This window comes from Schistocerca serialis, chromosome 3, assembly GCF_023864345.2.
Source record: "Schistocerca serialis cubense isolate TAMUIC-IGC-003099 chromosome 3, iqSchSeri2.2, whole genome shotgun sequence".
NCBI classification, from domain to species: Eukaryota; Metazoa; Arthropoda; class Insecta; order Orthoptera; family Acrididae; genus Schistocerca; species Schistocerca serialis.
The window spans coordinates 815,251-842,732 of record NC_064640.1 but is presented as its reverse complement, the minus strand read 5'-3'; the positions used below and the strand labels follow the sequence as shown (position 1 = coordinate 842,732).

Sequence of the window (27,482 nt, the reverse complement as noted above, 5' to 3'; positions counted from 1 at the left end):
CAGCCCTTGTCAAGCAAACTGAGGAGCTACTTGAGTGAGAAGTAGTGGCTCCGGTCTTGGAAACTGACATAAGGCTGGGAGAGTGGTGTGCTGATCACATGCCCCTCCATATGCGCATCCGGTTACTCCTATGGGCTGAGGATGACACGGCGGCCGGTCTGTGCCGTTCGGTCTTCGTGGCCTGTTCGGGAGGAGAAGTTACACTGCTCTATAGTGTCCGCCCCCATAGCTGAGTGCCCAGTGTGGCAGAATGCCATGCGAGAGGCCTGGGTTTCATTCCCGGCCACGTCAGAGATTTTATCCACTCAGGGAATGAGTGTCGTGTTGTCTTCATCATCATTTCATTCTCATCCGACACACAAGTCGTAGAACTGGCATCAACTAAGATGACTTGCACTAGGTGACTGGTCTACCCAACTGATAGCCCTAGCCACACAAACATTTTACTGTTCTATAGTTTTCACAATCTTGCACGTTGCATTTATAGAAAGACATCAGTCTACTTTTCCTCCATGCATCTGGCATTACTCCACATTTCACTGCGCCATTGAGGAGTTCTGTAAGCAATGTGATGCCATTTACTGTGAGGAGTTTCCATAGTTCACATCTGGTCTGGACCAGTTGCTCCACAGTTTTGCATTTTTTTATAGCTGTACCTACCTTTTCTGTGGTAATCTCATTTACAGAACATTGGATCTTGCAGTTCTTCTTGCAATAATAATGGAATTGCAAATACACTTCTCGGGTTTGCTGCCAGATTGTATTGTGTAACTCGCACAATACGATCCGGCAGCAAACCCGAGAAGTGTATTTGCAACAGATCCATCGGAAAAGCATGAAAAGTCACAATAATAGAACTGTTAACATATAGCTTTATCCATTGTTAACTGCACACCTTTATTATTACTTATGTATTTACTTGTTATGAAATATTTGCCATAAAGACATTTGTTGCTACAATTCTGCATCAGCAAATGCAAAAAAGTTCTGTATCATATGTTTGGCAAAAATTTTGCTTCCCTAAAATTAAGTATTTATAAATATGCTCACAATAATAGTAACACTTATTTACAAACCACTTAAGTGGGAATAGTTGGAGTAAATCTGACAAATTTAAAAATACAACAGAAACCCTTTATTTATGATATCTCCAAAACTAAAACAGAAAGAAGAGGGGATACAGCACAAAGTACTCGACACAGTCCCTCCAAATTCTCACCTTCAATAGTTGCATGTCTTACCCTTTGTGATCTCTCCAGCCCGTCCCCTCTCCCCATTTTCTCTAAAAGAACTGTATTGTTCATATTCATTTCTTAAATGTATACAAGTGTGATAAATAATCATGGCATAACTTCTGGGTGTGTACATACTCATTTTAGTATGGTGACACAGGATGAAATACAGAACTGGTCCAATACTGACACACCATTAAAACATTTGATAGAATGGAATAACATTAGCTTCAATATCTCAATGATACCACCTTCACATGTAGATATATGCATCAATATGACAAACTGTGGACTAAAGAAAGTAAATTGTTCGTAACATATTTGTTTTGTTTATTGTGTAAAAAAAATTTGTTTTAAATCAAAAGTAATTCTTGGCTGACAGTTGTTATGCCATGTGGTTTGAAAATGTTTCTGTTAAGAGTCAAATCAGACGGTTGGGTACATCACAGAACTGTTGAAATATGACAAACACTGTGAGGCAATACGAACTGCATACAGGACATTATATTGTGGGAAATGGCTACTAGTCATCCACCCAACAAGGATACCAAACAGAGAATTAATATGTCTGGTGTCTACAGTCGACAGTTGTACAGTCAGTGACGAAGATACTTGCTGATGGCGACAAGAACAGTATAATTTACCTCCTAAAGCACTGTCCACAGAGAACAACATTTGTGCCTTGACAAACTTAGGCATATTGTACCACCAATTTGTAGTTGGGCAGTATGTAATGTGCTAATCATCTATTCTCATCGAAATGTGTGTGTTTATTACAAAAAACAATATATTGCTAATTGATAAAATTTTAGTGTTTCCTCATATCTGTTCTGGTAAATGAGGAAATGGTTCCAGTTCAGGTAAATGTAATGATAGTTCTTAAAGAGGACACCTCTGATTTCCTCTATTAACCTTCTGTTACTAAACAAAATCTGTACATCTAACAATCTCAACATCAGTTAATAGTGAAACTCTTCCACACACATACATACGTACATACTATGCATGCCACCATATAGTGCATGGTGCAGGGTACTTTGTATAACTGCTTGTTATTCTCTTTCTTGTTCCACTCGAAAACGGACCGAGGGAAAAGCAACTATCTATATGCTTCCGTAAAAGCCCTGATTTCTGTTATCTGGTCTTTGTGGTCCCTACACAAGATGTATGACGCCAGCAGTAGGATCATTCAGCAGTCTGTCACAAATGCCAGTTTTTTAAAATTTCTCAACATTGACTCACGAAAAGAATGTCTTCTTCCCTACAGGGATTCCCATTTGCATTCATGTAGAATTTTATAATACTTGCTTGTTGATCAGATCTACCCATAACAAATCCATCTTCTCACAGACCTTGAAGGTGTATACTCATAGTTTTGTTTAATTTCGCATATCCTAAACATTTGCTTGAAGCTCTTGAAGCTCACCTTCTATCTCATAACTGTCTTGTTTCAATTGAGACTTTTTTCTATTACTCCCTTCATACTTACAATATCTTTTGCTGTTAGCACAAGTTCTTTTGTTAAATAAGTGACCATTTCATCTGTCTGTATAACATTCATTTTCTTAAACACTGAGTTCTTGCGTAATTTAATCTCAACTACTTCCCTATTCTTAAACAAATAGGCACAAAAACATGAAGGTGCTAGAATATTGGGGTGACAATAGTACTTCACACAAAAAGTTATATAAATTGAATAATTGCCTGTGCCAGATGTCTGATGCATCTGGTCAAAATAACCTAGGCCTATACCAGTGAAGTTTTGCAGGACTAGAATTCAAACCTCTTTTGTTGGTGCACCTGGTTTCTACAATACAAGTTCAATGCATGTAAGTATCTTTGTTTACCTGTTCTGCTCAAATACAAAATGATTGTTAGCTAAAAAACAGACATTGTATGAGGTAACGGGTTAGTAAATATGTTCCATGGTCCTCCACCTTTTCCCTCACACTGATCTCTTGTTAGCGATGATTCTCTAACTGTTTATACGTGTCACATGGTGGGTATTCAGTAACTGGACATATGTTCACTGGTAAGAGAGCACTGCTACTTTCCTTCCAGGTGGCTGTATATGCTCCCCACCCCAACAACAAATGTCCAAACTGATACTGCCTGACCAGTGTGTGTGTGTGTGTGTGTGTGTGTGTGTGTGTGTACAATCTAACTTCTGCACCATTTCAGTGCAGTAATGTGTTCATTGTAAATAAGTATTATAGTAGTTGTATTACACGTTAATTACCTTATAAATAAATAAATAAACTGTTTTATTTTAAATTCAGTGCATTAGTATTTGTAGAATGATTCTCTCATATAGTGTTCATTAAAAAATGACGATCATTCCACTTGGGACCTATGGAATGGTACATTAGCTTATTTGTTTGAGTTGTAAATATGTGTCATGTATTGTTGTTTTTGTGACATGTTCTACATCCTGAAGGACCTCCTCAATACAGATCAATTGGAACAAAAGTAAATCTAATCTAATCTAAAAGTAATGGATGTGCCAACTCTGGTCAATGCTATATCACACAAGAAGATCAAAGCTGAAAGATGGCACAATCCACAGTGCACTTGACAAGGACTACAGTATGTAGGACCTTGGTTCATGTCCATCTACTTTCCTACTTCATAATGACTTTCCCCCAAATATAATGTTCACTTTGCATAACAAATAATTCAAAGGACTGACATAGGTACTATCCCTTACCAAAAAAATTATATGATTACACACATTTATTGATACAAAAGTACAAAATGACCAACTCACATATAGATTTGAAACATGCATTATGTTTTTGAAACTGATGATGCAGTTAATGTCATAATGATGCACACCACGAGACTTGTGGTCTGCACAACTTACTACCAGCATTACCTACTGCAATAAAAAAGTTACAATGGTGTATTGCAAGGTATAAAATTACCCGATGCACTTAAAATAACAATAATATTTTGTGATCACTATGAGGACAAACTGACCTAAGATGACAAATACCTGACAAGGAACGGTATGCATCCAGTTTCACTGCACACTAAGGAAAATATATGCATTAGTACATTCTCTGGAAGTCTTCTTCCCCAGTCACTTTGTGCATCTGTAGTTTCATCCTTGGCATTGATTGACTCACCATTACTATGCATAGGTAGTCTCTCACTTGAATGTCCATCTTCAGAATGGTGAGTTTCACTTTTATCAGTATTTTGATCTCTCAAACAGGGATTTTTCAACATGGCTAGTTGAGTTGTCGCAGCCTCAGTTCTATAATGCCAGTGTTGATTAAAAAAGTTTTCTGGTCAAAGGACACACTGATTTAACGACTGTCCAGTCGTATGCAGATGCTTAACAGTTTGTTATCGATACAATTTTCTGTGTGGTAACCATATCATTCAGCACATTTATCCCTTAGAACTTGCACAGCTGCTGTTTATCAATGGTGTTTCCACGTTCACTGGACATTCAAAATTATTTCCATTTTCTTTGTTGGTGGTAAACAGCTAATGGCACCATTTGCTAAAAACTAATGCGTTTTGAGTCCAAGAACTTCACTTTTGAGAAATCTGTTAACTTCCACACGTCCAAAAGTAGCTCAAGATAGATTTTCACATTCTGATAGAACAATAGTCTATATTTTATTTTCAGTACACAGGGTAACTGTTGTGTTCCTAAGGGAGAAAAAATACAAAGGATAAGAAACATTAAAACCTGTAAAAGTTTAATTTTTTTGCACATGTTAATTATGAGTCAAATAATAGCAAGATTAGATCTCTAAGGCAACTAACAATCTATATACTGCAATTTACATTCACATCTCTTTCTTTTGCAAGCATTGCTCAATAGCAGAGCATCATTCACCCAAGGCAGAGATAAGTGTTGGAGAATCCCAGTTTAGCACAGAGATTTAACCCATCATAAATAGTCTCACATTTTATTACGCAGAACACTACCTCATTTTAGGAAAAAATACTGAACTGTTATATAATAACTGTATAAAAAGGAAAATTCACTTGAGAAAACTATAAAATTACAAAGGGACAGAATATATTTATAACAGGAAGTGAAAATCCAGCACTACCAACAGACACAGTTAAAAGTCTCATTTTTCCTGGCCTTATCCAGTGTATTCATGGGTCAGGATGTTAATCTGTATTTGGCAATGTTAGAGGTAGAAGCTGCTTGGGGGCCCCTCCTGTCAACACCCCCCCCCCCCCCCCCCCCTCACAGTGAAGGGTGAGAGCATTTTCAAGATGATTGTGAATCATGTAATCTGGTATTCACATAGTTGGATGTGGGAAACTACCTAAAAACCACACCCATGCTGGCCTGCACACCAGCCCTCAACATTAATCTGCCAGACGGATTTGATCCAGGTTGGGAGCACCTACCCAAATCCAGCAAGGAATAAGCTAACATGTGTGCTATCTGGGAGGGCCAGATACATTTAAAAGTGAAAAAAATCTATTCCTTGCTTTTGAAACCATTAGCTCCGTCCTCTGGGAGCAAATCGGGATGGACTAGGAAAATGTAAAAAGGAGGGTCTGGTCATTCAGACCCCAGAATGAGAGGATGTTGGGATGATTATTCCCTATTCTCTCTTTCTTTGCTTCCTGGAAAAGATATTAATAGTTCCAAAAGTTAAGAACAGTTTTTTTCTGTTAAAAGTGTCTTTCAATTGCACTGGAATTTTCCTCCTGAAGGTAAGTACTGGACAGCCAATGTGTCTGTGAGTTGTTGTTGTTGTTGTTGTCTTCAGTCCTGAGACTGGTTTGATGCAGCTCTCCATGCTACTCGATCCTGTGCAAGCTTCTTCATCTCCCAGTACTTACTGCAACCTACATCCTTCTGAATCTGCCTAGTGTATTCATCTCTTGGTCTCCCTCTACGATTTTTACCCTCCACACTGCCCTCCAATGCTAAATTTGTGATCCCTTGATGCCTCAGAGCATGTCCTACCAACGGTCCCTTCTTCTTGTCAAGTTGTGCCACAAACTCCTCTTCTCCCCAATTCTATTCAATACCTCCTCATTAGTTATGTGATCTACCCATCTAATCTTCAGCGTTCTTCTGTAGCACCACATTTCGAAAGCTTCTATTCACTTCTTGTCCAAACTATTTATCGTCCATGTTCCACTTCCATACATGGCTACACTCCACACAAATACTTTCAGAAACGACTTCCTGACACTTAAATTTATACTCGATGTTAACAAATTTCTCTTCTTCAGAAACGCTTTCCTTGCCATTGCCAGTCTACATTTTATATCCTCTCTACTTCGACCATCATCAGTTATTTTGCTCCCCAAATAGCAAAACTCCTTTACTACTTTAAGTGTCTCATTTCCTAATCTAATTCCCTCAGCATCACCCGACTTAATTCGACTACATTCCATTATCCTCGTTTTACTTTTGTTGATGTTCATCTTATATCCTCCTTTCAAGACACTGTCCATTCCGTTCAACAACTCTTCCAAGTCATTTGCTGTCTCTGACAGAATTACAATGTCATCGGCGAACCTCAACGTTTTTATTTCTTCTCCATGGACTTTAATACCTATTCTAAATTTTTCTTTTGTTTCCTTTACTGCTTGCTCAATATACAGATTGAATAACATCGGGGACAGGCTACAACCCTGTCTCACTCCCTTCCCAACCGCTGCTTCCCTTTCATGCCCCTCGACTCTTATGACTGCCATCTGGTTTCTGTACAAATTGTAAATAGCCTTTCGCTCCCTGTATTTTACCCCCGCCACCTTTAGAATTTGAAAGAGAGTATTCCAGTCAACATTGTCACAAGCTTTCTCTAAGTCTACAAATGCTAAAAATGTAGGTTTGCCTTTCCTTAATCTACTTTCTAAGATAAGTCGTAGGGTCAGTATTGCCTCACGTGTTCCAAAATTTCTGCGGAATCCAAACTGATCTTCGCCGAGGTCGGCTTCTTCCAGTTTTTCCATTCATCTGTAAAGAATTCGCATTAGTATTTTGCAGCTGTGACTTATTAAACTGATAGTTCAGTAATTTTCACAACTGTCAACACCTGCTTTCTTTGGGATTGGAATTATTATATTCTTCTTGAAGTCTGAGGGTATTTCACCTGTCTCATACATCTTGCTCACCAGATGGTAGAGTTTTGTCAGGACTGGCTCTCCCAAGGCTGTCAGTAGTTCTAATGGAATGTTGTCTACTCCCGGGGCCTTGTTTCGACTTAGACCTTTCAGTGCTCTGTCAAACTCTTCACCCAATATCGTATCTCCCATTTCATCTTCATCTACATCCTCTTCCATTTCCATAATATTGTCCTCAAGTACATCGCCCTTGTATAGACCCTCTATATACTCCTTCCACCTTTCTGCTTTCCCTTCTTTGCTTAGAACTGGGTTTCCATCTGAGCTCTTGATATTCATACAAGTGGCTTTCTTTTCTCCAAAGGTCTCTTTAATTTTCCTGCAGGCAGTATCTATCTTACCCCTAGTGAGATAAGCCTCTACATCCTTACATTTGTCCTCCAGCCATCCCTGCTTAGCCATTTTGCACTTCCTGTCGATCTGATTTTTGAGACGTTTGTATTCCTTTTTGCCTGCTTCATTTACTGCATTTTTATATTTTCTCCTTTCATCAATTAAATTCAATGTTTCTTCTGTTACCCAATTTTTCTTGTTTTTACCTACTTTATCCTCTGCTGCCTTCACTACTTCATCCCTCAGAGCTACCCATTCTTCTTCTACTGTATTTCTTTCCCCCATTCCTGTCAATTGTTCCCTTATGCTCTGTACAACCTCTGGTTTAGTCAGTTTATCCAGGTCCCAACTCCTTAAATTCCCACCTTCTTGCAGTTTCTTCAGTTTTAATCTACAGTTCATAACCAATAGATTGTGTCAGAGTCCACATCTGCCCCTGGAAATGTCTTACAATTTAAAACCTGGTTCCTAAATCTCTGTCTTACCATTATATAATCTGTCTGATACCTTCTAGTATCTCCAGGATTCTTCCATGTATACAACCTTCTTTTATGATTCTTGAACCAAGTGTTAGCTATGATTAAGTTATGCTCTGTACAAAATTCTACCAGACGGCTTCCTCTTTCATTTCTCTCCCCCAATCCATATTCACCCACTATGTTTCCTTCTCTCCCTTTTCCTACTCTCGAATTCCAGTCACCCATGACTATTAAATTTTCCTCTCCCTTCACTACCTGAATAATTTCTTTTATCTATCATACATTTCATCAATTTCTTCATCATCTGCAGAGCTAGTTGGCATATACACTTGTACTACTGAAGTGGGCATGGGTTTCATGTCTATCTTGGCCACAATAATGTGTTCACTATGCTGTTGGCAGTAGCTTACCCGCATTCCTATTTTTTTATTCATTATTAAACCTACTCCTGCGTTACCCCTATTTGATTGTGTATTTATAACCCTGTATTCACCTGACCAAAAGTCTTGTTCCTCCTGCCACCGAACTTCACTAATTCCCACTATATCTAACTTCAACCTATCCATTTCCCTTTTTAAATTTTCTAACCTACCTGCCCAATTAAGGGATCTGACATTCCACGCTCCGATCCATAGAACGCCAGTTTTCTTTCTCCTGGTAACGACATCCTCTTGAGTAGTCCCCGCCCAGAGATCCGAATGGGGGACTATTTTACCTCCGGAATATTTTACCCAAGAGGACACCATTATCATTTAACCATACAGTAAAGCTGCATGCCCTCGGGAAAAATTACGGCTGTAGTTTCCCCTGGCTTTCAGCCGTTCGCAGTACCAGCACAGCAAGGCCGTTTTGGTTAGTGTTACAAGGCCAGATCAGTCAATCATCCACACTGTTGCCCCTGCAACTACTGAAAAGGCTGCTGCTCCTCTTCAGGAACCACACGTTTGTCTGGCCTCTCAACAGATACCCCTCTGTTGTGGTCGCACCTACAGTACGGCCATCTGTATCGCCGAGGCACGCAAGCCTCCCCACCGACGGCAAGGTCCACGGTTCACGGACGTAAAACTTTATTATGTAGTAATTCTGTCATTGGTCATTTATTAAATATACACAATGGACATTTGCATGTAAGTATGAATTATATTCTTTCAACTAGATTAATTACTCTACGGGCATTCCTGCCTACCTGGATAACCACGTATATTAGCACACTTTGCCCGGGATTCGGGTAGGTGTACTAGCCTCGGATCAAATCATCCCAGCAGATTAGTGGCTAAGAGTGAATTACGTGCAAATAAAAAAGAAAAATCACAAAAAAGACTCCCATTTTACGTAGTACCTCAAAAATGAAGGTATTATTTATGAAACAACTGTGGAAATGGCAGCCTATATTTCAGTAGTCTGCCATAGCTGATGAATTGATATGTGTCAACATGGTATCAATACTACAATGGATACCATTTGTCTCTCAAATTTTGTTTAGTATAAAAATGAATTACGATAAAAAATTCTGATATGAAATATACTAACTTATGCAAAACAGGGCAAGAGTAGCAGAATTTGCCAGAAATGAGTAATCGTGGTCACAATGCTAATATATCAACAGCAACTGCTAACATAGAAGAGATACTGGGAACTGTTTGTGTATATCTTGAACGAATTATACAAATATCCAGGAAACACACAACAAGGAGATAATATCAGTGTCAGCAACAACAGTAAAGACTAGCACCATAGTTAGAGTTCAACTACATTTGAAAATGGCCAAAGTGTCAGATTCAGTGAGAAAGGAGACTAGTTCCACATAATTTGTTAGCATTTGGGAAGATCTAACAACACTGTGAAACAGCAACAAGAATATGTGGGTGGGACAGAAAGCATGAACACCAGGAAAGTGCTCTAAGACCCCTGCAGATAAATAAGATTGTCTTCATTTGTGAAGCATGTACAACAATTTGCTGTTACACTCTCTATCCAGAACATACTGTATTATTAGTAACTATTTCTTTGCCACTCAGTATTTCACTGTCACTCAGTTGAACAGAATTTGTCTATTTGGTGATCAATACGATATTTCTGTTCCGCACTACGGATGGGACTGGACAGCATTCCACAATGGCTCCAGACATTATTTGGACACGGAATAAAAGCAAAATCTGACTCTTATGCAAGTAGGAAGCAGTAAATCAGCTTGCAGTGTCAACTGACAACAAATTAGACTCTAACTGACGGGCAATGAAATAGGATATTAGGGTTGCCACAGGGTGTTCATATAGATTCACCACTCTTCTTGTTATACGTGAATGACCTGCCATTGAATATGATGCTTATTTCAAAACTCTTCAACTTGGACAGAACACAAGTGTCATTGTGAAAGCTGTGGTCCATGATGTAAATGGTTCAAGAAATATGGTGGTAAATAATATCAGATTGTGGCTGTTCAAATACAGCATTAGTAGTGTCCAGCTCGATATAGTCACACCATTTAAATATTTGAGCATAACGCTGAAAAGCTATACGAAATGGAACGAACGTGTGAGGATTGTAGTAGGGAAGGTGAATGGTCAACTTTGGTTAATTGGGAAAATTTTAGGAAACTGTGGTTCACCTGTAAAGGACACTAGTGCGACCTATTTTTGAGTATCATTCAAGTGTTTGAGATCTGCACCAGGTCTGATTAAAGGGAGACATTGAAGCAATTCAGAGGCAGGCTACTAGATCTGAAACCACTAGGTCTGAACAAGATGCAAGTATTACAGAGATGCTTCAGGAACTCATGTGGGAATCCCTAGAGGGAAGGCGACGATCTTTTCAAGGAACACTATTGAAAAAATTTAGAGAAGTGGCATTTATGACTGCAGAATGATTCTACTGCTGCCATTGTAAATATCGCATAAGGACCGTGGAGATAAGATGTGAGAAATTACGGTTCATATGAAGGCATATAGGCACCCATTTTTCCCTTGGTCTCTGTCTTCAAGTGGAATAGGAAAGGAAACAATTTGTAGTGGTACAGCAGTACTCTCCACCGTGCACCGTATGGTGATTTGTGGAGTATGTATGTAGGTGTAGTAGATTAGATTAGATTAGATTAGATTAATACTAGTTCCATGGATCATGAATACGATATTTCGTAATGATGTGGAACGAGTCGAATTTTCCAATACATGACATAATTAGGTTAATTTAACAACATATTTAAGTTAATATAACAACTTTATTTTTTTGTGTTTTTTTTATTTTTATTTTTTTATTTTTTTCAATATTTTTTTTTCTTAATTTATATCTAAAAATTCCTCTATGGAGTAGAAGGAGTTGTCATTCAGAAATTCTTTTAATTTCTTCTTAAATACTTGTTGGTTATCTGTCAGACTTTTGATACTATTTGGTAAGTGACCAAAGAATTTAGTGCCAGTATAATTCACCCCTTTCTGTGCCAAGGTTAGATTTAATCTTGAATAGTGAAGATCGTCCTTTCTCCTAGTATTGTAGTTATGCACACTGCTATTACTTTTGAATTGGGTTTGGTTGTTAATAACAAATTTCATAAGAGAGTATATATACTGAGAAGCTACTGTGAATATCCCTAGATCCTTAAATAAATGTCTGCAGGATGATCTTGGGTGGACTCCAGCTATTATTCTGATTACACGCTTCTGTGCAATAAATACTTTATTCCTCAGTGATGAATTACCCCAAAATATGATGCCATATGAAAGCAATGAGTGAAAATAGGCGTAGTAAGCTAATTTACTAAGATGTTTATCACCAAAATTTGCAATGACCCTTATTGCATAAGTAGCTGAAATCAAACGTTTCAGCAGATCATCAATGTGTTTCTTCCAATTTAATCTCTCATCAATGGACATACCTAAAAATTTGGAATATTCTACCTTAGCTATATGCTTCTGATTAAGGTCTATATTTATTAATGGTGTCATACCATTCACTGTTCGGAACTGTATGTACTGTGTCTTATCAAAATTCAGTGAGAGTCCGTTTACAAGGAACCACTTAGTAATTTTCTGAAAGACAGTATTGACAATTTCATCAGTTAATTCTTGTTTCTCAGGTGTGATTACTATACTTGTATCATCAGCAAAGAGAACTAACTTTGCCCCTTCATGAATATAGAATGGCAAGTCATTAATATATAATAAGAACAACAAAGGACCCAAGACTGACCCTTGTGGAACCCCATTCTTGATAGTTCCCCAGTTTGAGGAATGTGCTGATCTTTGCATGTTACGAGAACTACTTATTTCAACTTTCTGCACTCTTCCAGTTAGGTACGAATTAAACCATTTCTGCACTGTCCCACTCATGCCACAATACTTGAGCTTGTCTAGCAGAATTTCATGATTTACACAATCAAAAGCCTTTGAGAGATCACAAAAAATCCCAATGGGAGGTGTTCGGTTATTCAGATCATTCAAAATTTGACTGGTGAAAGCATATATGGCATTTTCTGTTGAAAAACCTTTCTGGAAACCAAACTGACATTTTGTTAGTACTTCATTTTTACAGATATGTGAAGCTACTCTTGAATACATTACTTTCTCAAAAATTTTGGATAAAGCTGTTAGAAGGGAGATTGGACGGTAATTGTTGACATCAGATCTATCCCCCTTTTTATGCAAAGGTATAACAATAGCATATTTCAGTCTATCAGGGAAAATGCCCTGTTCCAGAGAGCTATTACACAGGTGGCTGAGAATCTTACTTATCTCTTGAGAACAAGCTTTTAGTATTTTGCTGGAAATGCCATCAATTCCATGTGAGTTTTTGCTTTTAAGCAAGTTTATTATTTTCCTAATTTCAGAGGGAGAAGTGGGTGAGATTTCAATTGTATCAAATTGCATAGGTATGGCCTCTTCCATTAACAGCCTAATGAACACCTGGATCCTACTATATCCACAACATTTAGAAAATGATTATTAAAAATATTTTCAACTTCTGACTTTTTGTTCGTAAAGTTTTCATTCAATTTGATGGTAATACTGTCTTCCTCTGCTCTTGGTTGACCTGTTTCTCTTTTAATAATATTCCAAATTGTTTTAATTTTATTATCAGAGTTGCTGATTTCAGACATGATACACACACTCCTGGATTTTTTAATAACTTTTCTTAATATAACACAGTAGTTTTTATAATTTTTGATAGTTTCTGGGTCACTACTCTTTCTTGCTGTCAGATACATTTCCCTTTTCCGGTTACAAGATATTTTTATACCCTTAGTAAGCCATGGTTTGTTACAAGGTTTCTTACGAGTATATTTAACTATTTTCTTGGGGAAGCAGTTTTCAAATGCATTTACAAAAATGTCATGAAATAAATTATATTTTAAATTGGCATCAGGTTCACGGTACACCTCATCCCAGTCTAACTGCTGTAGGCTTTCCCTGAAATTTGCAATTGTTAAATCGTTGACTGAACGTACTACTTTGGAGGACTGTTTAGTATTGCTGAATGGAGCTATGTCATATATTGTAACTAGCTGTGCACCATGATCAGAAAGACCATTCTCAACAGGCTGAGCATTTATCTGGTTAAACTTATCTTGGTCTATAAAGACGTTATCTATCAGTGAGCTGCTATCCTTTACCACCCGAGTAGGAAAATCAATAACGGGTGTCAAATTGAAAGAACCGAGTAATACTTCAAGGTCATTTTTCCTATTACCCTCTTTCAGAGAATCTACATTGAAGTCCCCACAAATAATAATTTGCTTCCCCCTGTCTGACAGATAGCACAACAAGGAGTCCAAATTTTTCAGAAATAGATGAAAATTTCCTGATGGGGACCTATATACAGTTACAATTATAAATGTGCCTTTATTTAATTTAAGCTCACAGGCACATGCTTCTATATGTTTCTCTACACAAAACTTTTTTGTTTCTATACTTTTTGCACAATGATAACTTTTGACATATATGGCAACTCCTCCTTTCTCCATATTTTCTCTCATTACATGTGCAGAGAGCTTATAACCACTTACATTTACCTTATCCATATCAGTATCAATGTGATGCTCAGACAGGCATAGTATATCTATTTCATTCTCAGCTTCTAAATCTTCTAAACAAACCAGAAGCTCATCTACTTTATTCTTTAAACTCCCAATATTTTGATGAAATATACTTACATTATTTTTAATTATACTTTTATGAGAACCTTTCCTTATTCTAACATTTGCAGCACTCTCCTGTCTGAGTTTCTCATTGTGCTTAGGCCTAGTTCCTATACCAGTGGTCACATGGTGTTCAGAGAGGCAGATTATGTCAACTGGGTTGGGTGACTTTAATTCATCAATGGAATTACCTAGGACTGAGATACAACTTGGTGGAGATAAAATTTCTGGTGATTGGTGAAAATTTATAATTGATAGCTGTGATTGGTGATCCAATGTGCTAGAATTGTGCTGTTTAATTTCTTTCCTAAACTGAAGATTTGTTTCAATCCTGACCTCTCGTAGAACTTGACATCTTCCTGTCTTACCTATCCTAAAAAAGGTGCTGCTCCAACACCTGTAACCACTGGTATTTTACCATTCATGGCAGTGCCTCCCCCCCTTAAATTTCCTGCTTTGTCCCACATAAGAAGATCTGCTAACAATCCTTCAGACAGCTTCCTGGCTGAAGTGTTGCAAACTGCGCCTGCATGTGAGATATTGCCAGCTGCGCAACATACCGTATTTACTCGAATCTAAGCCGCACTTTTTTTCAGATTTTTGTAATCCAAAAAACCGCCTGCGGCTTAGAATCGAGTGCAAAGCAAGCGGAAGTTCTGAAAAATGTTGGTAGGTGCCGCTTCAACTATAACTTCTGCTGTCGAATATATGTAGCGCTACACAGGTATGCTTTGTAGGCAGAAAGATAAATACTTTCGCCAAAACCTCTGCGTCAGCAAATAAATTTAAAAAAAGAAGAAGAAGAAGAAGAAGAAGAAAGGTGGAAGACGAGCTTTTTTTTTCTCCGCCCCGAGTTTCGACCACTGCATTTTCATACATTATCCAACGAAGTAAATACAAATTCCGTATTGTTCATCTTCGAATGTAGCACAATTTCAATGTACTACGAAAATCCGACTGGCAAGACTGTTTAGGATGTTTGTCAATATGGCCAACTCTACGTTCTGAATTTTTTCCTATCAGTGAGAAGAGTTGGTTGCTAATAGGAACCTGATGAAATGTGAATCACATGCAGTATTCCCTTCACCATAAGAATAATCGAATATAAACATTTTGCCATGTATTCTTTCGCGTTTGCTGCTATCTCATTTAAATCCTGCCTAATAAACTACGAAACTAGAGTGAGACAACAGCAAACGCGGAAGAGTATACGTATCGTGTCATGTTTATATTCGTATTATTCTTATGCCTAATGTGATACAGTCAGAAATGAAGTATGGCAACTGACCAGATTTTTAAATCTAAGATGACTCTAATTTCTGTGCAGAATTTGATGTACTACAGAAGCGGCCGCAAAGATTTTCAAACGGAGAAAAATTTTCGCCGAACTCTCGTTCAGAACATGTTCTGAAATACGCAGTCTATTATTTGGTTCTTGTTGATCATTATCAAAGAAAGCAGCAGAGTAAGTAACAACAAATAGCAGTCTCTTGCCATTGTTTCGCTAATGAGACGATTCCCCTCTCTCTCTTTTTTTTTTAATTGTAAGCGGCGGTAGCGCGCACAAAAGCAAGCCGTGCCGCGAGCGGCGACAGGCCGTAAACACGCACTGTCAGAATGCGACAAACAAAGCATGACAGTACAGTAATGCATTTTCAGCTTAGGATGACGTGAACACCTATAACAAAGAAAACGGCACTTATCAGATCAAAGCAAAATAAGCAATCGATTCAAACCAGACAGAGCACGTGAAAAAGGAATGGTACTCGCATAAATACGGACGGAGCGCCTGACGCATAGCAATGGCTACCTGGTAAAGCTTAACTGCTAAACTTACGGCTCGAACCAAACTACTGTCGCTGTATCGTCATTCATTCGACGTAAATTGTGTCTCATATTACAATGGACCAACTTTGTTTCGATTTGGAGGTGCGGCCTAAAACTTTTCTCTCCCCTTGAATTTCGAGTCGCAAATTTCAGGTGCGGCTTAGATTCGGGAATTTTTTTTTCCTTTATTTCGAGTCTCATTTTTCAGGTGCGGCTTAGATTCGAGTGCGGCTTAGATTCGAGTAAATACGGTACTTTTTTCAGCAGACTTGTGACTCATAATCGTAAGGATACCTGGCAGCAGATTTCTGTAACACATGTGAAAATGGTAAACAAGTTCCATACACCAGCAGCCAACCAGCCTCATTTTCGGCAAACCTTGGCCAGGCCCAGGAATCATTCGCAGTGATCCTCTTTGTTTCTGAGTTGACTGGACTATTTTTCTTTGCATTTCAGACAGGAATGTCCACATTATGAGGTTGAATGTTATAAATGTTTATATAGATGTCTCACTGCAGAAGTATGTCATAGCACAGCAGACACCAGTCACTGGTCCCAATCAATTTAAACAAACAACATTTCAGGCAGTGACCAGGTGCTGGCACTGCGTAAAGTTTTGTTACATGCAACAGTGCAACATATTCCCGTGACTTTGCTTTTCAATATTGGCGTACTGGTCTCAGTCATTAACGTCTGTGTACTTTTCTGTGTCCAGTCCCTTGCTCAGCAAAATGCAGTCAAAATTGTGGGCATACAACTAACACGATATGCCACTCTCAGTTCATGCGCAACTGATGGTCACTTATAATCAGGTGTCTCGAATGTTGTCTTATCGGTTGTATCAAATCCGTTGGGTGAGAACATTATTGGTCTCAATGCATATTCCACCTTTGCATTTTCATTACATCATGAAGCACACAACTTCAGTTTGTTGGTACCCTGTAAAGCCACTGATAGACTTGATACACAATTTGTGTGTCTATTTGAACCAGGTTTAGGGAAGGTGGTTGACTTTCAGGCCTATGTCATCTTAAAGGTGAGAGAAAGTCCAAGATTTTGCCATGCTCATCTTATTTTGTTGGCCATTAAGGATGAGGTTAACATTGGACAAGACAGAATAAAACAATATCAAATTTTGTCCCCTGTTTCTTATATTCAACAGGTTTCATCCAACAGTGACTGTTAGGAAGTCTGGGAACTCTCTTCAGTTGTGAGAAGACTTCACACAAACAACTAATGCTCAAGTGCACATTGATTTTTATACCTTGCTTCACCCAGATGAAATTTTTTTCAAAGCTTTCAGGATGAAAACTCTTTTCTAAAATCACTCTACTGGAGGCACAGGTTCAGTTGCCGGCTGACAAAGACTAAAGAAAGATTTTAGTCTTCAACACACTGTTCAGACTGTACCAATGTAACACATTGCCTTTTAGTGTGGCTAGTGTTCCCGCCATCCTTCAGAGGTTTCTTGATTAGATTATTGCAGGAATTCCACAGTGTGTGAATTACGTCGACAATATTCTGGTCACTAGTCGCATGACAGAAAAACATCTGCACAATCTACATTTGGTTTTACAGCCCTTGCAAAGAAATATCTTAATTAAAACTTTTCCAAATGTGCATTCTTCAACCAACAGCCCACCACAGAATATGGACATGCTATTACATACATCCCTGTGGCGTAAATCCGTTAAGGATTTTGAAGTATTTTTACGAGATGTGAATTACTGTGCAAGATTTATTCCCCAGGCAGCCTCCATAGCCCACCCACTGAGTTGTCTTGATACAGAGGGAGTCCCCTTTCAATGGTCAAAGAGTGCTAACAGGCTCTTCAGAAATTAATACTAGCCTTCCAATCAGCACCCCGCCTTGTGACTTATCTGCCTCACTTGCCATTGGTGTTGGCAGCAGACGCCGCCTCACACAACATATGGGTTTTTCTCTCGCATCAGCTAGAGCACAGGTGAGCAACAGGTGGCCGATGGACTGGACCTGGTCCGTGCAAGAAATTTATGGGAGATAGAATGAAGCACTTGCATTGTAGTATGGCTGGGACATATTTTCTGCTCTGCTATCGTGGGTTAGAGCAGCTTCGGCCATTTTGTGCAGTGCTAATGACATACAATTTATGCCTATCATCTGCAGTAGTAGTAACGTTACATGAACAGTATTAATGCCGAGCAAAATATTCTCAGTATTACTAACATATGTTGAGAGTGCGAGGGCGCATTATCAGTTTGACAATTTGCTATGCTGTTGTTTGCATTTTTCCAATTTGGCTTCTATCTGCTCTGCTATCACGTGTAAGAGCAGTTTCGGCCATTTTGTGCAGTGTTAATGACGTACAATTTATGCCTATCATCTGCAGTGGTAGCAATGTTACATTGAAGTTAACAGCCTCTCATATGTTCAAAATTACTATCAATACATAAATATAATGGCCCTCAGAAAGCGAATATAGTCATATTGTCAATACTATAAGAAATATTGACGAACAGTATTAATGCTGAGCAAAATATTATCAGTATTACCAACGTATGTTGAGAGTGCAAGGGCGCATTATCAGTTTGAGAATTTGCCATGCTGCTGTTTGCATTTTTTCAATTTAGCTTCTATATAATACAGACGATGCACACTGTTTGACCTATTTATACTTATTTAAAGTGAACAAAGAAATGATGGCTCAGTTTATTTAAAGTTACAGAAACAACCAGTGTCCACGCAGTCAGTCATCAGAAGTATTTTCGGACAAATATGTAGAAAGTATAAAAATGCTTGTTAATAGTATTTGTGGACATTAACACACTAAATTTCAAACACTCGAGTGACTTGCACGCCGCCAAAAATCGCAAAGACAACTGTTGTGAAACATTGTAAGTAAGTAAACAATGCTCTGACAAGTAAACAAACATCCCAAGATGGGTTGAACATAAAATGAAGGTACTCTCAAAAAAGGTTGTTTCGAAGCACAATTTGTCGGCATGGCACGTCGGGAAAGGGGTGCTATTCAGATCGATGCATTACCCCATAGAAGTTAGTGACACAGGTGCTACAGTTTGGACTTTATGCACAAGGAGCGCTGCTGTCACATCACAAGACGAGGTGACCCGAGGTCGCCCAGGCCAGAGTTAGTGGATGGTTCGGAGAGACTAGCTGTGTATACGTAAAAGACACTTACTTCAGCTCGAGAATGTTATTCACAGATCAAAAAGGAAGTGTTGGCCATTGCCTTTATAGTGTGCAAACAATTTTTTTGTACGGTCAAAAATTTCATCTAACCACTGACTTATAAACCCCTCGTCACTTTTTTGACCTGAGATAAAACTGTGTACAGCACATCACTTCCAACGATGGGGTCTTTATATGACAAATTTTCAATCCCCAATAATTATTGCACCTCTGCTCGTCATTCTAATGCAGATGCACTTTCTCGCATTCCACAAGGTCGGAATCCTGAATTTGACCACCAGGAGACTGTTTTCATTTAGAGGCAATTGGAGCAGTCACTTTTCCACTGGCAGAACCGACTTCAGATTTGGAAAGGTGTGGTGCTCCTTACAGAAGGCAACGAATTATGGCTCGTTGTGGTAGCAATGCTGGCACTGACTCTGGCATCCAGTCAATCGTACAGATGGCAAATACTGTCACGGGGTGCATTTTGCAATGCCCGCTTCACCTGTTCACATAGTTCCGTAAGAGGTGTCGTCGATGAGTCGCTTCACGTCCCACTATATCCCACGCGTACTCGATTGGAGATGAGTCCAGAGATCGTGCTGGCCAGGAAAGTTGCTGCACGTGTTGCAGAGCGCATTGAGTTTCACGGGCAGTGTGTGGGTGAGCATTATCCTGTTGGAACGACACATTATCTTCTTGTTGCGAGGATGCCAAAAGAATAAGTCTGGCAACACTCTGCATGTACTGAGCACAGGTTAGCATCCCCTCCAGAAACACAATTGTAGCTTATCATGCCCTGGGGTGGGACCAGTGTGTCTTAGACGAATGATCTCTACAAGACGGCACTTACCAGATCTATGTTGTATGCATAAATGGTCACCACTTTCGTGGAGGCTGTCCCACATACTAATATGGGTGTTTCAGTACGGATTGATAACTGGTACCTCAGAACTGCTTGTGCTACTGATCTGTAAATGCAATCATTTCATGTGCTCCATATGCACTGTTACAACAATAAAGCTTGAATGAATAGGAAACCTCTAAAAGGGTGAACTTTTTTTCCAGCAGTGTTAATGCACATCTTGGCAACAATGTATGACATCCTAAGTCATTTCAGAAATCACACAAGAGGACATATACATGCTATGCAAATGTAGCTCATCCTGCATATCCATACATGGATGCAGAAATGACAATGAGTGGAATGAGAACTAGCCACTTAGATGCTGCCAAAATCAATCAACAGTGAATGTGCATATAAGGAAAGATTACATAAGAGAAGTTCAGTTAAGATTCGTTGTGCTCAGTGGAAATACGAGAGAATCACATAAATGAAAACAGTGTTATACCACTACTAATTATCATGATTTGGAACAAGTACAAGGACTAAAATTGTCAGAACAGGACATGAACATTACATTAGAAGAAACATGTCACACAGCTGGAATTCTGTATACGTGTATGCACGATCACAGTACGGATCAAAGTTCTTAATATCGTGAAATGGTACGGCAACTGCCAAAAAAATTTAATTAAGTACTAAGCGTATTCCGGTGAAAGTTAGTGGCAACCGTAGACTGTGAGCCTAGTACTTTAAACTGGAATCTTTGTATTGCACTCCCCCCCCCCCTTTTCTCTCAATATTATATGTCCAAATCCTCAAAGTCTGTGTACCATGAGACCACCTAGTGTTGGGAGAAGAGTGTATAAAATTCAATAAATTGCCAGAAACAATGAAAAAAATTGGTTTCAGATAAAGTACAGTTTAAACAGAGTTTGAAAGACGTTTTGGTAGGCAACTGCTGCTACTCTGTACACGCATATCTTAACAGACCACCTTATGTAAAAATGTCTGTTGCATTTTAGTTTTAACAGCACTTGGTCACAACAGTCAAGATTAGGTATTTTGTGTGTGATAAATTTATTAAAAGGGCATAACTATGTTTCATTCTGACAGTGTATTAATTCTATAAATATTCGTAGTTACAGTTTACTCTAATGTATTCACATATCTTGACAATCTCCTGACAAATGATCAGGGAAGTGAGTATTATACTCACATGTTCTATGTCTTTTATGTTACACTTTCTAACATGTTCCACATCCGTGAGAATCGTCTCATTTTTGTGTCTACAGAATGAAAACTGAATCTAATCTAATTAAACATGTTTAAAATATCTCTTGAGGACCTGAAATCCCATTTAGCTTTTATCTGAGCACACTGTATGTTTGTGCTGGCTACAGAATTAGGGTTTCAAGTCCTGCTGACAATGAAGTCATTAGAGATAAAGCACAAGTATGGATGGGGATAATGATGTGGAGAGAAATCAGCTGTGTCCATTAAAAAAAAAAAACATTACAGCATTTGCCTTGATCAGTATAAGGTAATCATGGAAAAGATAAACAAGGATGGTTGGATGGGGATTTTAACCCTGCTCTTCCCGAATGCACCATCTAACTTGGTCTAGGGTACAAGATAAATTTCATCAATGAGTCTGAGTTACGTTCATTGGCCAACATACTAGAATACTGGACAGGCTAGAAAAGAAACAGTATCTGCACAAGCCACAAGTGGCTGAGCACTAGCCTGTCCTCTGTGGCCTGGTGCACAGTCTGTTAGGCATCATGGAAATCTTGCATTACAAATACGTGAATTACATCCACACACAACAGATTACAGTAAGTATGTAGACTGAAAAAGCACACCAATAATGGTCTTCTAACACTGTAACAACAAAGCAGCTCTGCAGTGAGTCATTGCCATACTGGTTAAGAGTCCATTTTCTTGTACAAATGTAACATTTCACGATCCCATACCATGTCCAAGGTTCTGTGCTTAGGTCTAGAGATCCTCTTTCAAACACACACCAATAGAGTAGTATTATGCCTAAAGAAGACTGGAGTTCCATGAGATGGGAAAAGAAGACTTTCATAAACACCTGTTCCCTCTTCTTAACTGGAAATATGTACAGAGCTCGAGGTGTAGTGATTAGCATTGCTGTCTCAAGATCGTGGGGTACTGGGTTTGATTCCTGGTCGGGCCAGATTTTATCCCCTTTGGAAGTAGGTGTTGTCCTGTTCTCATTATCAACGCAGAAGTTGCTGAAGTGGAGTCAAATAAAAACACTTGCACTAGGTGGCCAAACAATTCCAGGTGGAAGTCTCCAGGGCAATAATGCTGTATAGGCCCTAATCATTTCATTTCAACTGGAAATATGATGTCTTTCGAATTCAGTGTGGCATATATCCAATGAACTATTCACAACCAGCAATCATAAATACATAACATCCAGTGCTCCTCAACAGACTTGTCAGTCAGTCCATAGTTCACAGAATTTGTAAACAAAAGAAGCTATAGAATTAACAAAACATAAAAAGAAGTAATGGTGAGTGAGCTGAAAAAAATAATGATTAAAAAGAATCTGCCTCAATTGCAAATAGAAACGCGATGTTGACCTAGGATACGGTACGGATAACCACGCCTTCTTCGGAACACACTAAAACTACAAACTGCCTAAAGAGGTGTTCTGTATTAATGTTGGACCGTGCCTCTTTAGGCAGTTTGTAGTTTTAGTGTGTTCCGAAGAAGGCGTGGTTATCTATGCCAAAACCTAGGTCAACATCCGATTTCTATTTTCAATCGAGGGGGATTCTTTATAATCATTAAATTATCCAAGATTGCTGATTTTTCTTTTTTCAGTTTTGCTGGAGGCCTCTTGATTATGAAACCTGAATAGATAACTAAATGTCCAACTGAAAATCATTTTACCATCTGGTATCCACTGAATTAATGTTGCAGTTTCCTTCAAATAAGTCAATGCTGCCAACAGCATATTCCATGATGGAGTATATGTACAGTGAAGGCAGAGTTGGAATTCAGATACACCTGAACAATGGCCTTTAAAAATTTCAGGAATTGACATACAGACCAGCCTGACCACCATTTTATGGACTAAAGAATATTCTTGGTGAGAGAACAGTTGCCCTAACATATGATGCCATATGAGGATAACTGAGTGAAAGCAAGCAAAGTACATGAGCCTTTGCATGACAGTATCTGAGGTAGTGAACACTACTGTTTTATTGAAGATATCTGCACTCAGTTTCTGTTCAAGATCTTGAACCTGACACTTCCAAGAAAACCTTTTGTCAATAATCAGTGCTAATAATCTGAAATGGTCGACTTCAGTGACTGTTTGACAATTTTTGGAGAATAATATTTCACTTTCGCAACTGTATTTTATTTTTTGCCATAAATTTATTGGAATGCCTCGTTAATTTTGCATAATTTTCATGCTCCATTCATGAAAGCAGTAAAACTGAAATCAAACATACAGTTTTTATTGCTACTTACATCTTACAACTCAGACAAAAATAATACAAACTCACAAAGGAAAGGATTGCTCTATCTTGGGTGTAATATTCATCAACTGCCACATACATAAAGTGACTGCCGGTCCATTCCCTCCATTTGGTATCTTACAGTGACAAGTTTTTTTTTTAAAAAAATAAATTAATTAATTTTAAAAAAGTTACAGGAAAAGTTCTCCACTACCACGAAAATTTACAAACTTATACTGTAAAGCCGGGGCTGTTCATGTTCTATCCTCATGATGCAAATGGTGTCCCTTATTTGTCAAGTGTTTAACTGGTTTATAGTTTCTAAGCCTTTACAATTTCTTACACTCATAAAGGAAGAAAAGATAAAGATGTAACACCCACACGGGATCGGTAGAGATGCAGTACAAGTTTCGATAAGGCAAGGATTGTATGGGAACTCGGCTATGCCCTATTCACGAGAAACACAGTGTCACATACTTCAGTTGATGTAGGAAGTGTATGGAACGCCTAAATCTGAACGGCCGGGCGAGGATTTGAGCCATACTTCTCTCGAATGCGAGCTTAGAGAACATCATACGGTAACGGGATTAGCTATTATCTACAAGCGAAAAAAATAATAAAGGGAGTAAGAAACTTCGGGTCGACAGAAGCGTCCGATCCAACGCGTCGGCTTTGACCCGTGACGTAAGGGTGTTGTCGTGTGTGACGTCATGACGGCGCGGAGTTTGGTTTGAGTGTGGCTGTCTCCAGTTCTGTTTTATCTTATTTTATTTACTTTTCTGATCTGTTCGTTCTATCTCGTGAGATTTTTTTAAAATTTAAAAACACTTATTACTTATTTTAATCATGTTTCCTCGAATTTATGTTTTAGTTTATTATATTTATCTTTCTGATCAGTTCGTTCTTCCCGGTGAGATTTTTTTTTAAAAAAGACAAAAAACACTAATCAGCTACTGAAGCATCTTTATCTTCTATGGGTTGCAGGGGTTACGACCCCTGGGGCGGTGGGTGGCTATTCATGCATGGCTGTCTTCACTTACACGTTGTAGCTACGCAAGGCGTCTAAATTTGTTTATATTTAGTTTGCCCCCACCCAAAACACCCCATTTCCCGCGCTTGTCCCGTTAGTGTCATTAGGCTTCTTGTGGAAAGTGTGTGTTTGTTTTTGTTTCCGCCATATTTGTGACGTCATGGGTCAAAGCAGACAGGTGGGATCGGACGCTTCCGTATTTCCGAAACTTCTTATTAACCCTAGATGATTTAATCCTCGTAAAATTTACGATTGCGTCAGGGTACAAAATGGCTCTGAGCACTATGGGACTTAACACCTGTGATCATCAGTCCCCTAGAACTACTTAAACTTAAATAAGCTAAGGACATCACACACATCCATGCCCGAGGCAGCATTCGAACCTGCGACCGTAGCGGTCACGTGGTTCCAGACTGAAGCGTCTAGAACCGCATGGCCACACTGGCCAGCCGTCAGGGTACAAAACTGGGCATTTTGTACTTGATTTGGTATGTAACATACCATTTGAGTTCAAATAATTGTAATTAACATATGCTTATTCTATTACTTATGGCTTCCTTTGAATAAAATTTGATGTAGGTAGTACCCTCCCCCCCCCCCCCCCCCCACCGCCCTCATCGGTATTCCAGGATTAAGGCAAAAATGTTTCAGTAACATTAGAGTCTAATGTGGCATATCGTTCTTCTCCAACATCACTAAATTACTAACCTTGCCGTACATGGAGATGTTCCAAGTTATGCGAAAATACTACCTCCCAACATAATTTCTTAATAATGTGTACTCCAAAGTTTACATTCAGAACGTAAACAGTTTACATCACAGTCACACTGTCAACATAAACACATACATACACAAAATACCTCATGCCAAAGATCGATAGACACAAAGAGAGTTCAAGCAGAGTCAGTAAAAACAAAGTAAGGTAATAAAAGTGTTACTTCATGTTACAGATAAAAAAGAGAACATTATCCGCAGAAGATTCCCAGAGCAAAAGAACATTCTCTGAGAAAGTTCTCAATTTTGAATGAATAAAAAATTCGCAGCACACTATCTGACCATGGAGAACCTTCTCACCGCCTCCCCTCCTTTTATTTATGTATGTATTTATTTATTTTGACCCACCGTTGAAAATTTTAATGCAAACGATGTCGTAATAGGGAGTATATTTCACAAATACGTTTTGTTGACATTATTATAGTACACATACTAATAAAAATACAAGGCGCATAAACTATACGCTAGAGGAAAATTTCTTAATTTTACAGTGCACAGAAAACTATATACGGAAGTGTCAAATAAACTAGTGACAGGGTAAGGTAAATACAAAATAGTTTACAGTTAGAAATAATTTAGCGTCTCATGTTATCCTTGGAATAGTTTTGAAATTCTGAAATATTGTTGAAAGCCTTTTCTTGATTGATTTATCTGATTTATTTATTTATTGATCCATTTTCATCTACAGCTGAAAAACTTTCAAAAGATATTTGGATTTTTATGTTAATATTCACAATTTTACATATAATATACCTTTGTACATAATAACACACATTAATAAATCAATTAATGATGAATACTTAAATAAATGTTGTCACGCTATCTACACAGAGATAACATACAAATGTTCTTCTGTATCAGACTGCATTGGTTAACATAGAAAAATTTATTTTTGTAGATATTCATTTACTGTGTAAAAGCAATGATCAACCAAGTAGGACTTCAATTTAGAATTGAAGTGACCAATGTTTTGTATGTGTTTAATTGTATCTAGTAAGGCATTGTATAGTTTGATACTAGGATGGATATTGAAATAACTTATACAAGGAAGAGGCAGGATCATCCTTTTTTGAAACAATGGTCTACATGATTTGCGATTATCTACCCCTTCCATTTTCTAATTTTTTTTTAATTTGAATGTTTTGATGGCATTTTCAGAATTTTCCCAGAACATGATCCCATATCAGAGGTGATATTGTACAATTGCATAATATACACACTGAAGAGTGTTGTAGCTGCTACAGTTTTTTAATGTATGCAACACAAAACAAGAAGCCCTTAATTTTTTCTTCATTTGCTCAATATGTGCTTTCCATTTCAAGTTGTCTTGTAGATGAAGTCCAAAAGATTTGTTACAGGCTGTTTTGGTAATTGTCTGTCCATATAGCTCTAGATTGTGTGACACCAGATTTTTTGTTTGTGCTGCATGTATATCAATAGCTACAGTTTTTCCAGTGTTTATTATTTAGTCATTGTTATCAAAGGAACATGTTAGCCTGTCATTGGCTTGTCTTATGTTTTCTACAAGAGTTTAAAACACTCATATCATCAGCAAATTGAAATATTTTACTGTTGTTATTGCTATGTTTAGGTCATTTCCGTAGAGTAAGAGCAGAACAGGACACATTACTGATCCTTGTGGCACACCTTTAACAATCAGTAGCTTGGAATTATATTTCCTAATAACATTACCCCTTTCCTGATCTATTTCCACATATTGTTCCCTGTTCTTAAGATAAGAGCTGAGCCAGTTGTTGTCTGTTCCCCTAATGACAAGATTTTCTAGCTTGTGTAGCATATTGTCATGACTTATGGTGATAAATGCCTTTGACAAATCTAAAAATATGCCCATGGTAAGTTTTTATTGTCTAGTGCTGTCAGCACCTCTAATAGAAAAGAGTTAACTGTTGATTTGATTGAACGGTTTGCTTTAAATCCATGTTGAGATTCTAACAGAATGCCATTATCCTCTAAGAAATCTGTTAGTCTTATATCGAAGAGTCTTTCTAATATTTTTGAGAAAACAGACAAAAGTGTCAATG

The 27,482-nt window shown here is 38.2% G+C and overlaps 1 protein-coding gene across 2 annotated transcripts in view; it reads right to left on the bottom strand.

The window, feature by feature from the left end:
- Positions 1-25,536, bottom strand: part of LOC126469655 (F-box/LRR-repeat protein 6) — a 218,571-nt gene extending 193,035 nt beyond the window's left edge. For both annotated transcript variants that reach the window (XM_050096786.1, XM_050096787.1), the window contains exons 1-2: positions 25,375-25,536; positions 4,228-4,895 (exon numbers count right to left, since the gene is read on the bottom strand). In XM_050096786.1, coding sequence (XP_049952743.1) covers positions 4,228-4,463 — 236 coding nt within the window. In that variant the 5' untranslated portion in view covers positions 4,464-4,895; positions 25,375-25,536. The remainder of the gene's footprint in view (positions 1-4,227; positions 4,896-25,374) is intronic.
- Positions 25,537-27,482: the final 1,946 nt, after the last annotated feature.